The sequence below is a fragment of the Astyanax mexicanus genome, chromosome 8 (genome assembly GCF_023375975.1).
Source record: "Astyanax mexicanus isolate ESR-SI-001 chromosome 8, AstMex3_surface, whole genome shotgun sequence".
Lineage (NCBI taxonomy): Eukaryota > Metazoa > Chordata > Actinopteri > Characiformes > Acestrorhamphidae > Astyanax > Astyanax mexicanus.
Genome location: NC_064415.1, coordinates 21,091,720 through 21,115,806, shown reverse-complemented (window position 1 = coordinate 21,115,806; position 24,087 = coordinate 21,091,720). Strand labels below are relative to the sequence as shown.

Below are 24,087 nucleotides of genomic sequence, written 5' to 3'. Positions count from 1 at the left end.
TGTTCAGTTTACATACTTATTTCCTTCATTATTTACCACCTTTAAATGTGGTTGAGATCTGATTTGCAAATATGTGGTTTTAGGAAATGCTGTTTTTTTTTTTTTGTTGAGTATTCAGACAATCCAAACTGAGACACATCTGTGCAAATCTGATTATAATTGCATTTCGAACCACCTTGGATAAGAAAATCAGTAATAGAAAAAATAAATAAAATGTCTCTCTGGCCAGATTTGGTTTAAATTTCTCCCCTGTCTCTCTGTGGCTCTCGGCGTGACTTTAGTTTATGCCCGTTCTCGTCTTTCTCCGGCTCCCTATCTCCTTATAACGGCGTTTTTCATGACCCAATTTACTAACTAGGGCAAAGCATTATTTGCAGAAAATGAGAAATAGCTGAAATAACAACAAAAAGACCTCACATAATGCAAAGAATAAGTTGCAATATTGAGATATTAAGAACAAGAACAGGTTCATATTCCTAAAGTTTTAAGAGTTCATAAATCAATATTTGGTGGAATAACCCTGTTTTTTTTTTTCTTCTCTGCCTTTGTTCTCCTCCACCAGTCTTACACACTGCTTTTGGATAACTTTATGCCACTGCTGGTGCAAAAATTCAAGCAGTTCAGCTTGGTTTGATGGCTTGTGATCATCCATCTTCCTCTTGATTATATTACAGAGATGAACTACCTGCCCTCGTTGCTGAACTTTGGTAACTTTCCTGTAACTCTGTTCCAAGGGAAAGGGTTATGCTCAAAAACAAGGGGTAGGGGTACAAAAGTGAAATGGGATTGAACCTTCATGTGTTTTCTGGCTGTCTACACTATCACAAATCAATCTGGAAACAATCTAGATATGCCTCAAACTGGATTTGGGACTGTAGTCTGAACATGACAGGTCAGATACTGGAGTCAATGTATCTAGCACAATTACATGGCAAGAGTCTTCCTGTTAAAGGTATAATGTGGGTTCAGAGTGCTTCTATTTTAAATAGAGAGAGAGAGGGAGGGAGGCAGCCAATCAGAAAACATTTCAGCACTGTCTGCAATTTGGACTTTCACTCCCACACACTAACAGCAGTATTCACTATCACTGTTTGAATACTCAATCCTTGACCATTTAACAAACATTGAGAGCCCAAAAAACAACTCAATCTAAACACATATATAAACCCATATACACAATCCCGCAGACACAATAAACAGGCTTGGATTAGATGTGTGTTTGGGTGTTTTGGTTTAATTCTGTTTTTTTAATCCTCGTAATCCAATCCCATCTGGGAGCCATTCCTCCACTCCTCTTTTTCTCTTCTCAATCCCTCTTTCATGCAGCCTCCTCTCCTCTTCTCCACGCCCCTGTAGTCTCCTCCTCTCCTCCGTTCTCTCCCTCTATCCTGGTCTGTTCCTCTCTGAAAAGAAGGATGAGGGGTGGTGTGTGTGTGTGGTGTGTGGGCCTGCTGATTTTGGGGTTACGATGGGTGCACGGACAAAGCCAGACCAACTTCACAAGGTAAGTGTGTGTGAGTGTGTGTGTGTGTGTGTGTCTGTGGAAGTATGGGTGGGTGTAAATGCATGCATTCATTAAGAAGGTATTTGTGCTCCACTGTGTGTGTGTGTGTGTGTGTGTGTGTGTGTTTGTGCCATGTAGACTACTTTTTTCTGCAGAAATCTGTTTTAATTCTAGTGAACTCATTTTCTGCAAACAGTATTAGAAACTCTATATTATGAAGAGCATTTTATAAGCGTCTTTATTCTTACTTTTAGTAACCCTAAAAAGTTACTAAAACTATCCAAGCTTTTTTAGGAACAGAAAGGGCTTTATTCTATGGATTTGCCTCCAAAGAACCCTATTTAGAACATTTTTGGGAATGGGTTCTTTCTACAGTTAGTTCTTGATGCTCAAATACCATCTAGTAAAACTTTTCTGAGGAAACAAACAGGGTTCTTCTATAGATTTACTATAAAAACCTTCTAAAATTTTGGCTTGCTCACCTTTAAACACACCATCAAAGCTTTTCTGGGAAACTGCACAGGGTTCTTCTCTAGTTTTGCTGTAAAGAACCTTTAATAGAAGCCTCTTTGTGGAATTAGTTATTTTCTCAGTCAAACCTCACACTGTTTACTTTATACAAACACCGTCCATCATACCTTCTTTAGGGAACTAAAAGTGGTTATTTAATCATTTTAAGAAGCATTTTCTTTTCTTTCTTTTTTTTTTGGATCACAACATATTTTTAGGCTCATTCCTCAGTTCTTCTACATTATGCTTTGAAGTTTTTACAAAAAAAGGTTCTTAAATGAATTAAACATTTAAACGCTTTTTAAATTATATTTATATATATATAATTATATTATATGTATTTTTCTAATATAAAGTTGCATCTCACAAATGTTTCTACAACTATTTCAATTAAAAGAGTTTGTTTCATGTATGTTCTGTGTGTTCATTTTTAAAGTTTTAAATTAATCTTGGCTTTAACATACAAGTCTATAAAACATTTTCATTTTTACATTATAACCAATATCTTTAAACTTCAAAAAGCCTCTTTTTTAAAACAAAAAAATCCTGCTTCTAAAAGTACCTCTTCTATGAATTCTCCTCCCAATAATCATGTTTGAGTGAGATGTGTGAAATGTGAAGATATATATATATATATATATATATATATATATATATATATATATATATATATATATATATATATATATATATATATATATATATTTTAGAATTTATTGACCAATTTAAATTATAACTATATCTAATAAACAACTTCAGCTATCCAATTAAACTGTATATTTTGTGTTGCAAAATAATAATTAAAGTTCTTTTCAAAATTAAAGTTCTTTTATTTGCTGATTTAATATGAGATGGAACTGAGCTCAGCTCCGCATGAAGGAGTAGACAGTGTTAAAAGCAGAGTCTGTCTGATAACACCACAGCTTTTTATTACCCACCAAACAGAAACTGAGCTTTTTCATGATTCTTGAAGCATGAGAGAATGTGGGAGAGTGTGTATGAAGTCATTGTGTGTGTGTTCATGCAATAAAGCCTTTATGTGGTCCCTAAATGGATGTTTAGCAAATAAGTCAAGAGTTTAAATAAATGTTATGGAAACATCCAGCTCATTCAATTTATATTATTTAGTGACATCAGCTTAATTTGAGCGCAACCCCAGATCAGAAAAAACTGGAATAGTGCAGAAAATGCAAATAAAAAGTGTTATATTTTATTTTTGCAGTTGGATTTCTTCCCCAAATGAACAGAATTTGGCACTAAAGGGTCCCATTCTTTCTGCAAACATGCCTTAAAATGTGCCATAATAAGAAATTATCATTGTTGCATTTTTCTTTTCAAAATTCTCTACACATCCTCACATACACAGATAACGTCTATCTGGTACCTGTACCCTCCTCCTCCACAGCCATGCCTTTGAAATGTGTGCAGCATGTGATTTGGCATTGGCTTGTTGAAAAATGCATGGATCTGGAAACAGGTCATAGAATGCTGTATGCTGCTCAAAGATTTCAAATATCTCATTCCATCATTTTTTTCATTAATTTAAAGTAATTGTAGTAAGAAAGTGCCATGTAAGCTGTTTTTTTTTTTGTGAAAAACGACAGAATTTCTGCTCTTGCTCATGAATATTCCTGCATGCTAACACAACGACTCTGATTGGCTAATAGCACTGTGAGGAAGTGAGACGGACAACTCAGAGAGACCAATTGTATTTTACATAGAACAAAAAAAGTGGATAATAGCGTAAGGACACCTTTAATTCACTTTTTAACAGCAACATAAGGCTTCTGTTTTGCCAATTAAAGTTTGGCCAGAAAAAAATTGTCTGTTTGATATTAAATAAGTGTCATAATAAACTACAAAAAGGAAACAGTGTATGCGAGAGAATGTGATAGTGTGTGTGTGTGTGTGTCTTCCTTCCTAGATTGCCACTGTTGGTGCCAACACTGCTGCCACGTGCTGTTTTGCAAACATGGAATAAAATCTAATTAAATAATCTCTCTCTCTCTCTCTCTCTCTCTCTCTCTCTCTCTCTCTCTCTCTCTCTCTCTCTCTCTCTGTAGGCCTATTTTCCTGTGTGGGGGTCATATAGCAACAGAATCAGGGTTTATAGCTAGTGAAGATTTCCCCACGCACTACAAACCCAACTCCAAATGCACCTGGTACATCAGTGTGAGTTCCTCTCTTATATCCCTCTCTCTAGAACAGCACACACTGTACAACCTAATTATACACACACACACACACATACACACCACTTCTTAACTCAACCTTAAACACAGGAAATCTGACAGCACAGCAGGCTCGCTTGCTTTTTTTTTATGTTACTGAAAAAAAAACATTGTTGGAAGTTTTTTTTTGTTGTAAAATTCCTGCTCCTAAAATAAGCACAAAATTACCCTCCCTTATCCCGTCTGAGGATCAAAATAGCCCTTTTTGACTGCTAGCACAAAAGCACTTAGCAGCACACATTGGATTCCTTGGATTCTGGAGTCACTGGAGTCTGTTTTTTATGTTACAAAAAAATGCTATTTAGCCTATAGCTATAGCTAATGCCCTGGCTTACCTAACATCACACTATCAGGGGTTCCTAGGTATGAATAGCCTATTGATGGTGACACAAAAAACAGATGTGGAGTATGTATAAAAATGCTCATATATGGTTTAAGAAGCTTATTTATACAACCCCATTAAGACAAGCAGGCCGAATATCCATTTGTGGTGGGCTTACAAAAAATGGGTGATGTAAAGGGATGATAAACTTAATATATTGAATATTATTTTATTTTAGCATCACTGATGGCCTAGTAACAAGGCCAGGGCACAGTCCTGTTGAGTTCCTGTTGAACTTTATTTTGAAGAGGATAGACTGTGAATGACCACCAAATGAGTGGAGGTTCTCTTATGAAATCGCAGTTCCACTGGTATAGATCCTTATCCACCCTCCACTCCAACACCAGGAGGGTGAATAATGCTTTACTAGAACCACCAAAACTGAACTAAACACACACAAACACACACATAACTTCTCCCCCAACCCCCCAAAAAAACAACATACTATTCCCCTATGTTACCCAAACAATGGATGAAGACGGACGTAGAACATGATGGGAGCTTCTCTCAGAGAAACTAAGCCCCTAGTAGTGTCTAGACTACTACTCACAGATTTCCAAACGGACAAATGTGGTCCCATTAAGCTATTTAAATTTGCAGCCTTTACTCCTTTTTCATTCTTTTAGATTAGACTTTAGAAGAAACAAAACAATAATCATACCTCTTAATCATTTGTACATACAGTTATTTCATAGAGATCATTAAGCTTTTTCTGGCAGCTATAAGGACCCTGAGGGTTCCCCACTCTTTAAATCACACACGTATTAAAACAAAGCTATAGCTTGCCATCAGCTGCTGGAGCCCTAAGAGAGCACAATTGGCCTTTTTCTTTTTGTATGGGTAGATGGCACTCCCACTCCACATCACTCCAAAGGGAGATGTTACTCAGTATTTGGATTTGTAAATTGGGGAGAAAATGGGAAATTAGAAATTAATTATTAACAGAAAAAAAGAAAAGAAACAAAGAAAATGATAAATAATTGTTCTTTTGTGTGAAAATCAAGTGATCATTGTGCAGCTCTGAGTAATGTCCTGTTCCTCAGGTCCCGGAGGGCCAGGTGGTCATGCTCCAGTTCCGGATCTTTGACCTGGAGGCGGACCCCACCTGTCGCTATGACTACTTGGATGTGTATAACGGTCACACGTACACGGTGCAAAAACTGGGCCGATTCTGCGGGACGTTCCGGCCGGGAGCGCTCATCTCCACCTCCAACACCATGATGCTGGAGATGGTGTCGGACTCCAGCAGAGGAGGACGAGGATTCCTGGCCTTTTTCAGTGGAGGAAAACCACATGTGGATGGTAGGACACTTTTCTTCACTTTTTTTCTGGTTTTCTCTCATATTTTACTTTATCCTCATATTTTTCTCTGTTTTTGCATTTGAGCATCTTACTGTGTATTTCTTCCTTCCTTTCTTTTCTATTCTCTTGCATTTATTCTCACCATGTTTTCCTTGTTTATCACTGTCTCTTTACATTTTTCACTCTCTCTTGTTTTCTCATTCTTTTTTGTCTTTCTGTCACATTGTTTTCTCTCAGTCTTTTTCACTCTCATCTCCCTCACATGTTCTTTCTCTTGTCTCTTTCCCTCTTTTGTGTTCCTTTCTTTCTTCTTTTATCATTCTCTCCCAACCTTTCCAATTATCTATTTTTTCTTTTTCTTTTACCATTCCTTTTCTTTCTCTCTCTTTATTCATATTTTTCTTGTTCCTTTTCTGCATCCTTTAATATATCTTGCTTACTCTCTCTTCTCAGTCTTCTGTTTTCTAAATCTTATCTCCACTCCATTCTTTTAACTCTTCATTCAAAATTTTCTTGTTCTTTCTTCTCTCCATCTCTTTTTTCTTTTCTTCTATTAGCTCTGTTTCTTTCTGCCTTCTTTCTATTTCTTCTTTTTCCTATTCTTGCTATCCTCTTCTTTCTCTTATGCTCTATTTCTGCTTTTCTGTCTCCATCTCTTTCCTTTCTACCTATTTTTCTCTCTAATGCTCTTCATTTTTTCTCCAGTTTTTTCTGCTTTGTCTCTCTCCCCCTTTTCTTTATTCCTCTCTTCTTTTTTCTCTTCTTTCTATCTCTTCTTTGTAACTTTCTTTGTTTTGCTCCCTTTTTCTTCTTCTTTATGCCTTGTTCGCGTATAATACTTACAATTGCTTATAATACCTCGTTTGGTTATAATAAAGTGTTGTTAAAAGTAAAAATAACGTATTTTTTCTCACTCTCTGACTCTCTCTCTTTATCTATCTATCTATCTGTAGAGAATCAGTTCTGTGGAGGCAGGTTAACTAAGCCGGAAGGTTCAGTGAAGACTCCGAACTGGCCAGAATCTGATTACCCAGCAGGCATCAGCTGCTCTTGGCATATCACAGTTGCAACCAATATGGTGAGCATGGCGAGGCTCACTTCACACCTCTTTCTCTCGTCTCCACTCGTTTCTCACTTTTCTGTATGACTGTGAGAAAACTGATTAACGCTCTTCTCACTTCTCAGTTTCTCCAGAAGCTGTAGGATTAGATCTGACTCGACAAGAGAACATTTCACATGATTTACTGGTGTGCAAGAGTGAGTGTGTGTGTGTGTATGTCTGTACATGTGTATATAGGTGTGTGTATGTGTGTATATGCACATGGGAGACTGAGAGAGCCCATTGACAGCTTGTGTTTATGGAGCTGGAGTAGGAGAGAGAGAGATAGAGGGCGAGCGAGCTGCATAAAAAGTTGCATAAAAGGCTCTTTATGTGTTTAACTGCTACACCTTTCCCATTCATAGCTGCTGCTATACACCGTGTGTTTATGTGTGTGTGTGTAATCTTTCCCTCAGGTGATTGAGGTGAAGTTTGAGAAGCTGGATGTTGAAGCAGATATATACTGCAGATACGACTACGTGGCACTGTTTAACGGAGGAGAGACGGACAATTCGAGGCGGATAGGCAAATTCTGTGGCGACTCGGTTCCAGAGTGAGTCATTTAGCCACATTTGAGTTAATTTTTATAGCAGCACATACCAGTCTGGACTGGTAGTACAGTATATTTACCATTCTCTCTGAGGATGTGGTATCCGGTGATGCCACAAAACAAGAAAAGTTTGCTCAAAGTGTGCAAAGGGTCAGCAGTGTGGTGGGAGGATTGACATATGTTGGATATACTAGTGCATCTCAAAAAATTGAATAAAAAAGTTACTTTAACTTAGTAAATCGGTTCAAAATGTGAAACTCATATTATATAGATGTATTACACACAGAGAGCTCTATTTTAAGTGTTTATTTATTTTATTGTTGATGATTATAGCTTAGAGCTGATAAAAACCCAAAGAAAGCCTCTCAGAAAATTTGAATATTATATTAGACCAATTGGTACTTTTGATAGTGTGGGCAGTGTGCTAAATCCTTCTGGAAAATGAAATCTGCATCTCCATAAAAGTTGTCAGAAGAGGGACGCGTGAAGTGCTGTAAGATTTTCCAACACTGCCTAGGCTTTGAAACATAGCATTTCTTTGGTGTGCTGTTCCAAATTGAGAGACCCTTAGTATACAGCCTAAAAGTGCAGTTGACATTTGGAACAATTTCATGGATCAAAATGATGTTTCCATCCAAGTGCTTAGTTACCTATTGTTATCAGTGCATTTATAAAAAATAAAAAAAAGTAAATACTACAATTGGGCAAAAATAAAGCATTCAGAGCATGGTGTGCTATAAAATGTAAGTTTTATAATTATTGTATTGTAAAGAAAAGAAAAGGCAAAAGGCCCAATCCATTCCATTTTCTCCCACAAGATCCTTTACAAATTTTATTGCAAGAAATGGTACCTCAATAGAGTGTTCCATACGATTGTGTGACCAATAAGGTATTGTGAAGGAGTTTTCTTTGGAATAGTCATATCACGGAACAACCCTTTCTTGGCTACAATCTAGGCTTTGGAATATTTGCTATAGGTGGCAAATATGACAACATGGTGGAAAATTGATGGCTTGTTGAAAGGAAGAGAATACAAGTCATTGCATTAAAAATTGTAGCATCAGTATCATTAGACATAATCTGTCGTTACATGTTTATGCTACTGTTATGTCATTGTTATATATCAGAGTTTAGGTAGTTACAACAAACATGGAACATTTCCTCTCTGCAGTAAGTGTTGTGGAAAGTACTATGTAGCTTTTCCAAGCTGCTTCAAATGCTTAAAATAACTTTATGCTTAGATAAAACACTAGCATGTTATCATATGCAATATTTTCTTTATTACAGTGTGGTCGTGACCAATGGGAATGAACTGTTGGTCCAGTTCGTGTCTGACTTGAGTGTGACGGCCTCAGGTTTCAGTGCGCGCTACACCAGCCTCCCTCGCGGCTCCCGAACCCCAACAACAGTTCTGGACACAGTGCCTGGAGCGAGAGTGGACCCTCTACCTGTTATCCCCAGCACTAGAGCACCTGCTAAGCCTACAACTAAGCCTAAAACCACACCCAAGCCTAGGTTTGTTGTTAAACCTAAAGCGACGCCAAAACCTCCATCTAGGCCACCAAAGCCTAAGCCCCCCAGACCAACTCCTCGCAAGCCAGCTGTTAGATCAACGAGTAAACCTAAACCAGCAAGACCCACACCCAAGCCTAAACCCAGGCCTACACCCAAAACTGCAGCTAGAGTTACACCAAAACCTCCAGTGAAAGTAACACAAAAGCCTAAGGTTAAACCGACCCCAAAACCTAAGGTTAAACCAACACCAAAGCCTAAAGTTAAACCAACGCTGAAGCCAGGGATTAAGCCTACAGCTAAACCAGTTAAACCAGCTAAACCAACGCCTGCCCCCAAAGCCAAGCCTGGAGTGAAACCAACATCCAAACCCAAGCCCACTCCTGCAGCAGGAAGCAGGAAGAGTGAGTAGATCTGCATGTAAACAGTGTGCTTCTCTGAACAGTAGAAGCAGACTTAGTTTCAAGTCTAAAACAAACAAGGAACACAAGGCCCACTTTAGACCAGTTTGAGAACCACTTTTTTCTTTTACATACATTATATGGACAAAAGTATTAGGACACCTGGTCATTTATTGTCTTTGTTGAAATCAAGTATTAAAAATAGTTTATCCTGTTAAGAGTAACTGTCTCTACTATCTAGGAAATGCTTTCTAATAAACAAGAGCTTTAATTAGGTCAGGATGCTGGATGATCTCCAACTCCCCAAATCATCCCAAAAGTATTGGATGGATCATTCCAGAGAGCACAGTTCCACTGCTCCACAGCTCAATGCTGGGGTTTTATACCCCTGTAGCCCACACCCGGCATTAGGCATGAAGTGTATATGTTCATGCTTATCAGCGCCAGGTAGTTCTATTCAATCGAAAACACTTTTTATAGGGATTAGAAAAGCTGTGTGTGTATTCATGTGCACATTTTTTAGCAGTCGATGCAACTTAAAGTAAACTAAAAGCATTTATTATAAGGGTGTCCACAAACATTTGGACATATAGTGTACAAGAACCTAAGGGCATGTATAATGTGTGTGTATGTATGTGTGATGAGTTCATCATTCTCTGTTCTCCTCAGCACCAGTAGGGGGAGCACAGTGTACCCAGCCTTGCAAGAGGACAGGAACTCTTCTGACCAGCTTCTGCCCCAGCAACTTTGGTAATTGATCTGTCTGTTAAAAAATATAAACAGCTCTGGAAAAAAAAATAAGAGACTATCTCAGTTTCTGAATCAGTTTCTCTGATTTTGCTATTTATAGGTTTATATTTGAGTGAAATGAACATTGTTGTTTTATTCTATAAACTACAGACAACATTTCTCCCAAATTTCAAATAAAAATATTGTCCTTTAGAGCATTTATTTGCAGAAAATGAGAAATAGCTAAAATAACAAAAAAGATGCAGAGCTTTCAGACCTCAAATAATGCAAAGAAAACAAGTTCATATTTATAAAGTTTTAAGAATTTTTAAATAACCCTGGTTTTTAATCACATGCATTTTCATGCATCTTGGCATGTTATCCTCCACCAGTCTTACACACTGCTTTTGGATAATTTTATGTCACTCCTGGTGCAAAAATTCAAGCAGTTCAGCTTGGTTTGATGGCTTGTGACCATCCATCTTCTTCTTGATTATATTTTCAATTTGGTAAAATCAAAGAAACTCATCATTTTTAAGTGGTCTCTTATTTTTGTACATATTTGCAGCTGTTTTAGAAGTTCATTGTATGAACATTTTATATTTGTTCAGTCAGTAAAAAAATGTAATTGGCTGCTCACACAATGTAAATGATAGCTATCCTTTTAAAATTATTAATACAATAAACTTTACAAAGAATAAAATGAATATGTATATAGACCAAATCTTATGTGAGTATCAGTTTGTCTACATATATGTCTTATATATGTTTTTTCTTTCCCCCTAGTTGTAACTGGTAAGATCACGTCACTGACCCCAAGTTCCAGTGGCAGTGTCGAGGTGGACGTTTCTATTATTAAGGTTTACAAAAAAGGCCAACTTAACATCACCAAAAGAGGACCCATCATGTCGGTTACCCTCACAGCTCCCTGTGTGAAGTGTCCCGCTCTGCGTAAAGGTAATCTCCACATATCTTTCTCCAGTAGATTACCTACACTTACACAGCTACCTTTAGAAAACATATGAAAACAGAGTAATTAATCAACATACTTATACTTATATATACTTATATATACATATATATATATAAATATTGTCATCTGCTGGTGTTGGTCAGCAGATGACATTTTTTAGAAAGAATCTTCTTTCTTGATTTATTTTTTATTTCTTTGTGTGGCTTTATTTTAAGCCAGATTATATCGTCCACAGTTCCATTTATAGAAGCAATAATCAAAATAATTATCCAAGCAGGTGAATACTTTTTATGAACACTGTATTTCTGAATGTCAGTCTAACTCTCATACACTTTATTTCCTCAGGAATAAACTACGTACTGATGGGTCAGGTGAATGAAGAGGGCCGTGGCCTTCTGAACCCGTCCAGCTTTGTCCTCCTCTATAAGACAGTGCACGACAAGGCACTGGCCAATCTCGCCAAGAAACCATGCTGACCTCACCTTCACTTCACCAAGCACCAGACTAACAGTCTTAATCAACCTACAGTATGAAAATATTAATGTTTTAAAGCTTAAGACTGAACTTTTTAACATTGCAGTGGATTATGAGTGAATCTTCACTACAGGATATACTGTATCTCTGTTAATACAGTTTACAGTAAAGTAGAAAGTCTATATGGGTTTAACTATCTTTAAAATGTCGCAACATAAGTGTTCTTATTCATTTTTAGACCTATCTGACACAGTTTAAGTCACTTTGCAAAATATGGTCCTATATATGAGACATAGGAACATGTTTTTTTTCTGCTACACAGATATTATGATATAAAGCATTGTATTTCTATTTTGTAAATTATGAAACTTGTTATTAAAAGATTTTACCTAAATATCAGTTTAGGTAGTTTTTCTTTTCTATACTTCTATACTTCTAATTGTTGTCATATTATGTAAAGTTCTGTTGCTCAGGGATGTATCCCTCAGGCTCAGTGGTTGACAAGACAAGTACAATTGAGGATACAGCCTGAGCTGCATGTGATAACACCCCGGCAGCCAAGTATAATATAGAAATCTGCCCAAGCTGCCTGTGCCAATACCCCGGTTGCAGTGTATAATACAGGAATCGGCCACAGCTGCCTGTGCTTACACCCCCGGTTACCTAGTATAATATTGGAATTGGCTCGAGCCCACACCCCGGTTGCCAAGCTGCCTGGGCCAACACCTTGGTTGCCGAGTATTATATAGAAATTGGCCCAAGCTGCCTGGGCCAACACATTGGTTGCCGAGTATAATATAGAAATTGGCCCAAGCTGCCTGGGCCAACACATTGGTTGCCGAGTATAATATAGAAATTGGCCCAAGCTGCCTGGGCCAACACCTTGGTTGCTGAGTATAATATAGTAATCGGCCCAAGCTGCTTCTGCCAACAACCCGGTTGCCGTGTATGATAGAATAATGGTTCCAAGATGCCTGTGCCAACACCCCGGCTGATGAGAATAATATATGTTTTGGCCCAAGATGCCTGTGCCATCAACCCAGTTGCCGAGTATAATATAGTAATTGGCCCAACTTGCCTGTGCCAACACCCTGGTTGCTGTGTATAATATAGGAGTCAGCCTGAGCTGCCTGTGCAAACACCCCAGTTGCAGAGTATAATATAGAAGTCGGCCTGAGCTGCCTGTGCTAACACCCTGGTTGCTGAGTATAATACAGGAGTTAGCCTGAGCTGCCTGTGCCAACATCCCGGTGGTTTACCCAGCAACTCTCTTTATATGTTATTTTTATATTTAATTCAGCTAGCAGTGAGGGCAGTGAGTGGATAGTTATCTGGGGTTTTCACCACAGGGTTGTGGGTTCAATACCCAAGTTTGCTAAGCTGCCTAAGCTAATGGGCCCTTAAGCAAGACCCTTAACACTCTCTGCTCCAGGGCTAGAGTTATATAGCATGACTTACCCCTGTATTCCAACTCCAGCTTTCTACACTGGTATCTGTTTTGTGTAGTCTAAATTGTATTATTACATTACATTTATCAGTACATTAATGAAAATTTCTTCTTCTTTATGAATATATCAGTCTAAAACATCAGGAGAAATAGCTCAATGTCTCCATCTAATGCATGTCCTGGGCAGTGCAGCACACAGCCATGTTGGAATTGAGTCAAAACAATAGGTAATGGAAATTGAATATCTTTCCTCACCACTTTCATTCAGTCTCCCTCTCTCACTCGCTCTCCTTTCCCACACTCCCATCTATTTATACCATTCCACAATCATTCCACGCTACCATGCCTTCCATTTGTGTTGCATTACTGTGAGAGAGAGAGAAGCATGTGTAAGAGTGTGCATGCCTGGGTATGAAGGACAGTGTGTGTGTGTGTGTGTGTGTGTGTGTGTAAGTGTGTGGGAGGTTATCCTGACATAACACTGAATCTCCCAGCTGCTCCTGTAACTCAGCAGAATCCTTTACTCTCTCACACATACACACACACACACACACACACACAAAAATCTGCAGAAACAAATGCAAATCTATTCAAATAGGAACCTGCACAAAGAAGATCTGTGGAAAAACAAAACAATTTGAGGCCCTAACCATGTTATATTATATTATAACTTTTATTATACTATTTTATTCCATTATTAATATTGTGTTATTGATAATACTTTACAATAAGGGCATGTTAATTAACAGTACTTATGACAGAAAGCCTTAACTACTTATGAATTGACACTAGTTAAGGTATTATAAATAATTACATTTTGTTTTAACTAATCTCTCAATTCATTATAATTTACATACAATCGTTAAACTTTAGTTTATTAGTGTTTATTCGTTAACTTAACTAGTGTCAATTAATAATTAATAATAATAATAATTAGCTGAAATATTATCTAACCATTTAACATTTATTATTACTGTCGTAATTACTGTTAATTGTGTGTAAAGTGTTACCGTTTTATTTCATTTCTAAATTTTATTTTATTTGTTAAGTGCTGCATTTCTTGTATCATTATGAAACTATAATACTGGCATCTATGGGATCTATATTTTTGTCTATACAAACACAAACACCACCACACTCATTGAACAAAAAAAAAAACACACACTTGGCTCATCTGACAATTTTTCAATTTATTAATTTATTAAGTTCTGATATAATCTCTTGATACAGTGAAAAGGAAATTCTACCCATACAATATTCTTAATATCAAATCTTACCTTAAGTTATATAACCTTCTATATCTCAGTAATTAAGATAGAACTATGATGATCTACAAACGTAAATCATAAATAAGACTGATTCCAAATCAGTCATAGAGCGTAGTAGAGCGTGTCCAGTGACTTCTGACCACCATCCTATCCTAGTCTATTCTCTTATTGAACCCTGAGAGCTAGAACTCTTCCAGTCTAGTTTAAGTTTAAAACTAGTGAAACTATTTCTGTTGTGATGTGAGCTTGATAAAAGTGACCATTTACACTTTGATATACAACAACCGTATTGGACCGACAGATGTCTGATGGACCTGTATCTTTTTTTTTTTACACATTTTATTGAGTAATGCAGACCAATAAGGACTCCAGCCGAGCACCAAATATTTTTTATAAATGTTATTTCAGAGGTTAAGCTGGTGTTCCCTTTTTTGAGAATTTTTGTATTATTGTTCTGTGTTGCCAGTGTTCTCTGTGTTAATTGATGCAGGTGCATGCAAACAGGTGTATAGGTATAGGTGTCCATCTGCATTATTTTCACATACTTTAAAATAATAATATTAATAATAATAACAGCAGTACAAGAGAAAAAGCAGCGCCACAAGAGATGATGCTCTCTGTACAACCATATCGAATGCATTAGCTATGCCAGTTGTTCTGGAAACAAAAAAACAAGGAAAGTCTTTCTAAGCAGATGCATCCTGTTTGGAAAGTCAATAGAATGCTGTGCGTTTATCGCTGGAGCCTTTTTACGCAGTGCTGGCTCTTACACACACCCACAAACTCCTTCTCAGTGATGTAATGTGATGTGATCATTTTTTATGATGCACAAAAAATGCATCATAAATCATTTAGATACATAATAAAATTGCCATATCATCGCCTGAGGTACTTAAGATATGCCTCAAGTCATGGGATAAAAGCATGCAGTACTGCTAAATTGATCATAAAGTATTCTGATAGATCTGAACTCATCTGACTCATCTCACCGTTGGAAACACCCACACCTGTATAAGCTGTGAGGTATTATCTTGTGAGGGAGGCAGCATTGGGCAGCATGCTCATAGCAAGCAAATAAATACGTGAATTACAATATTCGAGTTCAAGTGAGGAATGATAGTGGAATTAACATTCCTTGATCCACAGGGTCACATGTGTACTGGGAATATACACCATTACCATCCACATCATTACCACCCACAGTGGACAGTGCAGTAATAACGGGTGGTAATGATCATGACCGGCGACACCAGGCTAGAACTGTCCATATGGATGTGTCAATCACATCCATATTCAATGCAGGAGGCCCCATGAACATATCCCGCATATCCAGGTCAGTGCAGTATTCTTTCATGAGATGTGACAAAAGTCATGGGGCATGACACTGGTTCATATCCCATGACATGTGGCATATCATTGTAGTGCAGGCAGATCACATCAAGTCAGCACATTTTTGTGAGAGCATTTTTTTTTCCATTCATTACAAGTCAAACATTTTTAGTTAGGATTTGAAGTAAAATAAACCTCATTGCAGAAAAGTGTGCAAAACGATTAATAATTAATAGGTCTGTACTATTAATTACTGTGTGTTCTCACAGACTTCAGATAATTAGTAGGAAACATTTAGAAGAGGCCAGAATTACAGACAGAGCTGTAGATGGGTGTAAGATGACTGTAAATCATGTATTTGTTATGATAAATATATAAATAAATACACAGAAAACAAAGAAAATGCCTCGTGTTTGAAAAATGTGGGTCAAATCTTGCATCAAGTTCTATTTTAAAAATAGAACTACATCAAACTGTTCAGGATTGTATCATTTCTTGTTTTTCCAACATCCAAAAATACATTTTACAGTGATGTTAAACTATTGAAATTCACAATATGTTTTTTTTATATTGAATATAAAACAAAAATAATGTCAATCATATGACATCATGTGACCTTTTCAAACTTTTGAAGGGTTGTGGACATGCAATGCAATGCGATTCTCTCAGAAATAAGCCCCCATCAATATGTACAGCAACTGATTGAGGGCTAATGCTATTCTAAAGCTATTCTAAAGCTAGAGGAGTATGAGTAACAGACGACAGGCAGATATTAAACTATTCGACTTCTGTGCACAATAAAGACTTGCTCACCTCGCTCACCACTGAGTCATATCTACACACAGCCATACGTTAATGACACAAACATAGCAGGCACAGTCAGAATCAAACTCTACAGACGGACAAAGCGAACTCATACGTCCATTTTCAAAATGACTAGGCTTTTAGACAAATGTGCAAATGTACCTACAGTAACAGTTACTGATAGGACTGTCATAAAGCTGTCACAGTATGGCAAGCTGTTTTAACATTCATTTATGTGACCAGAATAACGACTTATGTATGGCTGGATGTATTGCTTTTATAAGAAATTCTATTTGACTACTGAGAATGACAATTTGTATGGAAACTCAAATTGAAGATATCCAGAATTGTATTCATTATTAATATGAAGGATCTTTTAAATGTACGTTATAAAATATTTAAAAAGAACTGCTTGATGGCTTTGCATTTTAGATATCTTAAAAGTATAGATATTAGCAATTAGCATCGATTGTGGCTGACCCTAAACTCCCTGTTAGCAATGTCTGGTTAGTCTGATAAACATTGATAAACATCTGACTACTGTGTTTTAAGCATGGTGTTTAGTGTTGTAGCAGCATATTGTGTGCAAGAGAAGCTAACAAGTGAAAAATGTGGTCTATTGTCTTCAGCAAGAGAAGTCAGGGCACTGTTATGCTAGCTAGTTAGAAACAAGTTAGCTACTAACTAGCAAGCTAGCTAGCGCTTATGGCCTATGTTAGGTTCATTATTGTTGCTTGCTTAGCAGTTATGACTATGCTAGATTTTAGGTTGTTAGCTTAGCATTATTCTACCCTGAAAAGTGACATTTTCAACACTTTCTAAACCCTACACTAACTAGCTTTCAAAAAAAATGAAGTTTCTAAGCTAGTTTATGATCATTCTATTCTGTAAAAAGGTCATTTTAGCCTACCAAAATTCTGCAATCCATGGTTAAGACAGCCCAGACGCACCTCAAAGGTATGTAATGCATTGTTGTTTTTTTCATAATTCGAGTCTAAAATGGTTTTAATCATTTTGGCTAGTTAGAATTAAGTTAATAATTATCTCTTTAGCTTATAAAAATTATGCATAGTTTGTGAGGTTTTAAATGGCCGATCCAATTACATCATTACATCATGAAATATCTTTTCATGCCATTCTTACTAATTTACTTTACAATTAGAGATCCTAAGTTGTCATTCTGAATATTCAAAGACCCTGTTCATACCTGGTCACTTCATGTGACTTGTGGATTTTATCCACTTGCATTTAATTTACACTTATTAGTTAAATGTGTATCTGGCTAGTCAGACCTAAAGCTGTCAGTTCTGCCTTTTCCAGTGTTGTGCAAAATATTATTGCTGAATTACAATTTGCAAATGTAGTAATATGCTGTTATGAGTTTCTTTAAACTGTGTCAGGAAAATACAACAGCTTTGGCAGTCCAGTCCGAAAGAGAACAACTGTTTAGACTGATTAACTAAGCAATGACCCTGTCTATAGCTGTAGCAGGAGTTTAATCTGCAACTTTAATCTGCATTTGTGAAAGTTTACAGTTTGGTATGTGAAATAGAGAGAGATTTCATTGAGGAAGTGGTTGGAGTGATCAGATTTCTGTCAGATAAGATATGTTTTAAATGCATCTTAGATGTGTTTACACTTTTTTGTGCACTTGATGTGCATTGGCCTAATCCAGATACAATGCTAATATGCAAGATGCATGAATTGACCAGGTGTAAACTTGTAAACAGGGTCAACATATAGTGATTATTATACTACCACCATTAAATATTAAAGCAGCGTGCCATAGTGATAGATGCATTCCTAGGACGTAACATGACAACGTATGTGAACACAAAAAAATTACCTCACAATGGTACAAAGCATTATTTCAAAGACTGACAACAGATTTCCGAAATTGGATAAAAAGTGCTGTGTGCCATGGCTTATAATGGGACTGTGATAGCTTTATGGCAGAATGCTCAATAACATGCTATCCAGTAACTGTTTACCCACTGGGGAAAATATTGTTTCAAATACGACCTGTATTCAGGAAGAATCTCAGTATAAGAGTTTTGCCTCTGGATCTTGTTTTTCTTTATTGTTTCATTTTCTCTTTCAATATTATTATATATTTTTACATTTCCTGACTCAGATAAGTGAGCAAAAAACAAATCTGATCCTAGGCCTGCACTCCTACACTGGAATTCTTGCTCAATGCAGGCTGAAACAAGTCCAGTGCTGAAAACCTCACAACAAAAGCACTTAGTCGTCACAGTGGCATTTCTTACACTATTTTATACCATTACAGAAAGGTTCAAGTAGTATTCAGAACCAGCTGTTGCAGGTAAGTGATGGTGACATGGGCAAAAGTAATGTGTACAGAAAAAGACAGACAGACTGTCATGTACGAAGGGAATGAACTAGTAACAGTATTAATGGATTAATAATTAATGCAACAACACTCTTAAATAATTCACTGAAATGCCCTTTAGTACACCACTTCCTGAAATCATCTGGTCGGCTGAGTGCAAATTCAGCTAATCAGCGGGTCAGTAACCCTGCTGAGATCATGTTGATATGTCTAGTAAGCAATGTTATGGCTTCTTCTTTTTCTTTTTTTCTTCTTCTTCTTTTTCATCATTTTTACTTTTCCTCCATCCAACATTCAAGGTTTAATCCTCAATAACATTAAAAATAACCCCTTCTTAATATATCCTAATCTATACTTACACCTAATGTACAATCAAGAGCCATGCATAGGTTACAGTACTGTAGAACTAGAGACGTGTTTGTCATGAAAGTATCTCAAGAAGAATCAAGTCTAGAATTGATAACGACAGCTCAGTAGCATAGTACAGCTCATAGTACACATTTCCACATATTACCCAGCTCTCAGCAAACTGACATTTCTATGAACAGAAATATGTTTTTAAAACATGGGCCCAGAGGGCATGATACTGTTCGTATTCTGTTGTATACAACGCATCAATCGCTCCCCTCCCATTTCCTCTATTCTAAAAGACTGTGGTCGAAGCAATTTGAGCTTGTCGGCTCCTTCACTTCCTGTTTAAAGGGTTCACAAGCTAGAGGGAGGAAGTGAGTGAGTGTGTGTGTGTTGTGTATCAGTAAGCGAGACAAACTGCCAGAGCAAGAGGCTGAGAGAGAGAGAGAGAGCGATACCAACTAAACACATTAGTGTGATATCATGCACCCCCCCAAGGAACCTCTGAAAGCGTTTCATGCTGTCCTGTACTAGCAGAACCCACTTGGGATGGAATTAGCAGCTCATCTTCAAATGCCCTGTAAGCACAACTTTTCCCCCAGAGATAAAAATGGCTGAGCCAATTTGCTGACATTCAGTAAAAACAAAAAAATTAAAAATAAAGAGTCCCCAAAAAGCCTATTATGGTGCGACAATATACATCATGACCAGTGAGTACAAATGCAGCTGTGTGCAATCAATGATCATCAAATATATAGATATAAAGTGGCCTCAACTGTGGCCAGCCAAGACATGGCCAGGAATCGTAGAAAAAAATCAAGGTGACCTCTGTGTGATTAAAAGTGAATAAAAGTATCTATAATTAATATTAATTCAGTCAACAAAATTCAACAAAAAAAAATAAAAACATAACTCAAACATTGCAATCTATGGCTCTTCTCACTGCTCCTTGAGCAGTTTCTGCTGGGGAGCATAAATTTGGTAAGCACTCCAGCCAAACCCAGCAATAACAGAGGCTATGCACCCCTGCAGCACCATCATCACACCATACGTGGAGCAGGCTGTGGCCCCGGGAAGCTGTGGAGCCACCACAGGGGCCAGAACTAGAGAAGGATGGAGCAAGAGGGCCCGTATCTCCACCTTGATCATATGGAGCTCATCAAGGATCGACAAGAAAGTGCAGCAGTGGAACCACTGGTGGCTGTGGCCCCAGATGTCGAACTTCCCCGGAGACAGCCGCTCTGGGATCTTGCTGATGTTGAAGACTGCTGACACCACCAGCCAGAAGCAGTGGCGGAAGAAGAAGGCAGCCATTGTGGAGGACGGGTAGGAAGAGGAGCTCACTGAAGAAGAGGGTACAGGGTACGGAGATGGGCTGAGGAGGCGGTAGAAGACTGGCGTGGACGAGATGAAGAAGGGCAGGAGGAAGACAAGGGTACGCACTGCGTAGCGGTACTTTCTCCAGCGCTGTCTGGTGTTGCAACAGGTTATCACGCAGACTATGGCTATCAGGCAGGAGCAGGGAATGTACAAGTTCTCAAAGAATGCACGGAAAAGCAGGGCAGAGACTGAAGAGGAGAAAGATGAAGAAGAGGAGGTAGAAGAGACATGTGACAAAGGCTCCTCTCCACTCTCTGTCTGTAACCCAGACGCATTCTGTGCCCACACCGCAATCTTTGGTATTCCTGCCTGTGGGTGAATGTAGTAATAGTAGGCCAAGGAGGAGCCAACGGTGTACGCACTAATGGTTCCATAATCCACAAAAAAGCAGATCTCCCGGATGATCAGCGACATGGAGTTCAGTAGGTGGGCCATGCTGCTGGCCAGCAACAGGTAGAAGACCCCGATGAAGTAGGTCCAGGCGGGGTAGAAGAAGGGGTCTCCAGGGGTCGGTGCACCTTCCCACTCAAACATCTCTACAAAGTGGAAGGTGAAGAGGAAAATGGGGAGAAAGTGCGTCCAGAAGTTTCCGGTCTCATTGGTGGGGCGAAACGCGGAGACCAGGCACTGTAGGAGGCTGTAGTCAGGGAAGCGATATCCTGACAGGATAAAGTTCTCCGTCACTCGTTGTGGGACATCAGTGTGACGGAGGAGAGGTAGAGACCACATGATTGGCACTCTGTATCTTGGACAGATTTGGGAACTGGTGAGTTGATGAGTTGACAAGTTGATGAGTTGACGAGTTGATTAGCTGCCTGGCTCACTGTCCATTGTCTTTCTTGTTCTCTGACATCATGATCATCATCTCCAGGATATCTTCTTTTTTTATTCCTTGCTCTATGACATCATGATGGGATCTGTCTGAACTGCTATAAGGTCATACTGTATGTGTAGCAGCAGGACACGCATTTCAAGATAATCAAATAAAACTTCAATAAAATTCAATCTTTCAATAGTAGTTGTCAGAGAAAAATATAAATCCTACTCAAGTTCAGGAGGTTGCCAGGCGATTAATCCATCAAATTAATCCATCAAAAATGCCCCTTGACGTGCAGCAAAGGTATAATCCATTGGATCAGATTTGGTTGCTTTGTGCCACTAACATTCCTAAGCCTGCATGAATGCAGCAGCACAGAAGCTGCTGGGTCTCTTTCGCTGTGGGTTCTCCGGGTTTAAAGGAACCAAAGGTCAACGTCCACAAGGTCCACAAGGTTTTTCCCCCGCCCTCTGCGTTTCTGTTCCCCCTTTCAATGACAACAAGGGGTTATATTTTTATCTCTCCAGTGCAGATGAGTGCCTTATCTATATCTATGAATGTCGAGTTGACTCTGCCCGGCCACTAGGCTGTTGGCTCGTGTCTCGTGTTTCCTTTGCGTTAGGCTACACGAGCTTCTCCTGTGCACGGTGCGTTTAAATGAACCGGAGGATCCGGTAACCTCTTGAACGTGGTGAAAACGATCCGTGTAGTGTCCTGTGTCGCGTGCAGCAGAAACGGAGCCGGTGGGGCTTCCTCGGTTAGATGGAGCTCGATCAGCATCGCCTCACCGGGAGCCTGGGCTGAGCGGCATCTCTGCAGGGCTCAGTTCTGGGACAAACTGGGTCATGGGGGAAGGCGGCGCGTATCGGCTTCTGTTTGCATCGCGCGAAAGAGTCGCGAATGGACAGCAGAGAAGCGCAGGGGCTGAAACGCTGCGATTACCAGAGCAATGCCGGTACCTGCTGTAGCCTGTTTCCGTGCTTCTGTATGAAGAACCCCAGAGTCACCCGGTCCGGTGTAGTCCTGTAGGGGGGCTGAGCGTCATTCCAAGCCGGCAGAATGATGAAGAGGCCCCCCCTCTCTTTCTTTCTCTCTCTCTCTCTTTCTTTATGTCTCTATGTATCAGTGTGTGTGTGAGCTAGATCTCCCCCCACCAGACACACACACACACACTCACGTCCTGTCCTTGACTATTCGCCGGTGGGTCGCAGTGCCCTATGCGTGAGTGGTGGTGTAGTGGAGCCTGTGCATGTGTGCATGTGTGTGTGTGTGCGTGTGTGGAGGGATAAGTAAATGGTTTTAGTTTCATTTGCAGTAATTGCTTTTTTATTTTTATTTTTTTATATATGTCTATTTATTTTACTGTTAAAATTGGTAGAGGTGGGTAACATTCTTTATACTCAGTGATGTAAGTTTATTGTAACACTCTGTTAACCATATGATTTTCTAGTTTTAGTTTTTTATTATTATTATTTCTAAAAAAAATTACCTAGGGTAGCACGGTTTGGCATGGTAGCACAACCCGTCATAACACCGGTCTACAGCCACCACCACACACCATGCAAATATAACATCTCTCACACACAGATACCTACATAACACACACTCGTGCAAGCTAGTGCGCCTGCGCGTTCTGTAGCTAACCTTTCTCTCTATATTTTTCTTTCTCCCCCTCGCTCTCTCTTTCTCTGTATCTCCGTCTCCCTCTCTCCCTAACCTGACAACTTTCCAGTGACGTTAGTTAAAGCCCAGGACAGAAATAGACGGGATTTGTCCGCCTGGCTGCTCTCATCAGCACTGCACTCCCTCATTTGCCTCCTTCTCTAAGATGCAAAACCGCTGCTATTTCTAGTTCTGTGTTCTGTGCGCTGTTTTACTGTTGAATCATGCGATAAAACACCTTTGCTCCCGCTCCTTATTCATCTGAATTAATAATAAACCGTCTGTGAGACGCAAACGTGCACCACCACGCCGGGGACCAATCAAAGTGCGCGCTGAGGGGAGCTCATTTCATTCCCCACCCGCATTCCGCCATGCTCCGCTCATCCGGGCACATGCTGCCTTCACGCCGTGTCAGAAATGTGTGGTATATAAAGATGAGTGCATGTGAACAGCAACAAATGAAAGGATAACAAATTACTGTATGTTTTATCCATTTACAATTTTTTATTCTTTTTATTTCTGCCTTTTGCAATCAGAATTTCAGGAAAATAAAAAAATGCATCTTGTAACAAATTCTCATGGTATAACAGAACTTATTTTTAATACAAATTACAAAAAAATCTGAAATTTCTTCAATTCTAATTGTGATGGGAAGACACGAAAAACTTAAAAGAAATGAAAAAATAAGACCAATTCTTCACTACATTAAATAAAAATTAAAAAAATAATATCTTTAAATATATAAAAACAAATATAAAAACTAAACGTTGTGCTTGTAAAGGAAGTGAGTATTATCATTTAACATTACAGTAAATTAAACATGATCCTTGCTATAGGGATCGGAAGGACGCAATACAAAACATTTGTTTTAAATAAACATAAAAAACTTTAACCTGGCTCATGTTTCTGTCTGGACTGGTTGTAGAAACTTTTCCCGCCATATTGTTTTTAATCAATTGAGTGTAATGTTGTCATGTGACATCTGGATAGTATTAGCAGTGTCAATTTA

At 38.5% G+C, this 24,087-nt stretch overlaps 2 protein-coding genes across 2 annotated transcripts; one reads left to right on the top strand and one right to left on the bottom strand.

Moving 5' to 3' along the window:
- The first annotated feature begins 1,320 nt into the window (after positions 1-1,320).
- Positions 1,321-12,061, top strand: pcolceb (procollagen C-endopeptidase enhancer b). Its single transcript, XM_007242057.4, has 9 exons — positions 1,321-1,504; positions 4,078-4,186; positions 5,671-5,929; positions 6,883-7,007; positions 7,445-7,581; positions 8,866-9,494; positions 10,161-10,241; positions 11,007-11,177; positions 11,539-12,061. Exons 1-9 carry the CDS (start codon positions 1,416-1,418, stop codon positions 11,667-11,669), a joined length of 1,731 nt encoding a protein of 576 aa, XP_007242119.3. The 5' UTR covers positions 1,321-1,415; the 3' UTR covers positions 11,670-12,061.
- Positions 12,062-14,289: 2,228 nt separating this feature from the next.
- On the bottom strand, positions 14,290-22,683 carry paqr9 (progestin and adipoQ receptor family member 9). Its single transcript, XM_007242055.4, has one exon. The coding sequence runs from the start codon at positions 21,326-21,328 to the stop codon at positions 20,159-20,161; it is 1,170 nt and encodes a 389-aa protein (XP_007242117.3). The 5' UTR covers positions 21,329-22,683; the 3' UTR covers positions 14,290-20,158.
- Positions 22,684-24,087: the final 1,404 nt, after the last annotated feature.

What these genes read in the sequence shown, in the direction of transcription:
- pcolceb (XM_007242057.4), top strand. Translation starts at nt 1,416, where the DNA reads ATGAGGGGTGGTGTGTGTGTGTGGTGTGTGGGCCTGCTGATTTTGGGG. An exon ending in TGTGGCGACTCGGTTCCAGA is followed by an intron (nt 7,582 to 8,865) that starts GTGAGTCATTTA and finishes TCTTTATTACAG; the next exon opens with TGTGGTCGTGACCAATGGGA. An exon ending in CTTCTGCCCCAGCAACTTTG is followed by an intron (nt 10,242 to 11,006) that starts GTAATTGATCTG and finishes CTTTCCCCCTAG; the next exon opens with TTGTAACTGGTAAGATCACG.
- paqr9 (XM_007242055.4), bottom strand. Translation starts at nt 21,328, where the DNA reads ATGTGGTCTCTACCTCTCCTCCGTCACACTGATGTCCCACAACGAGTG.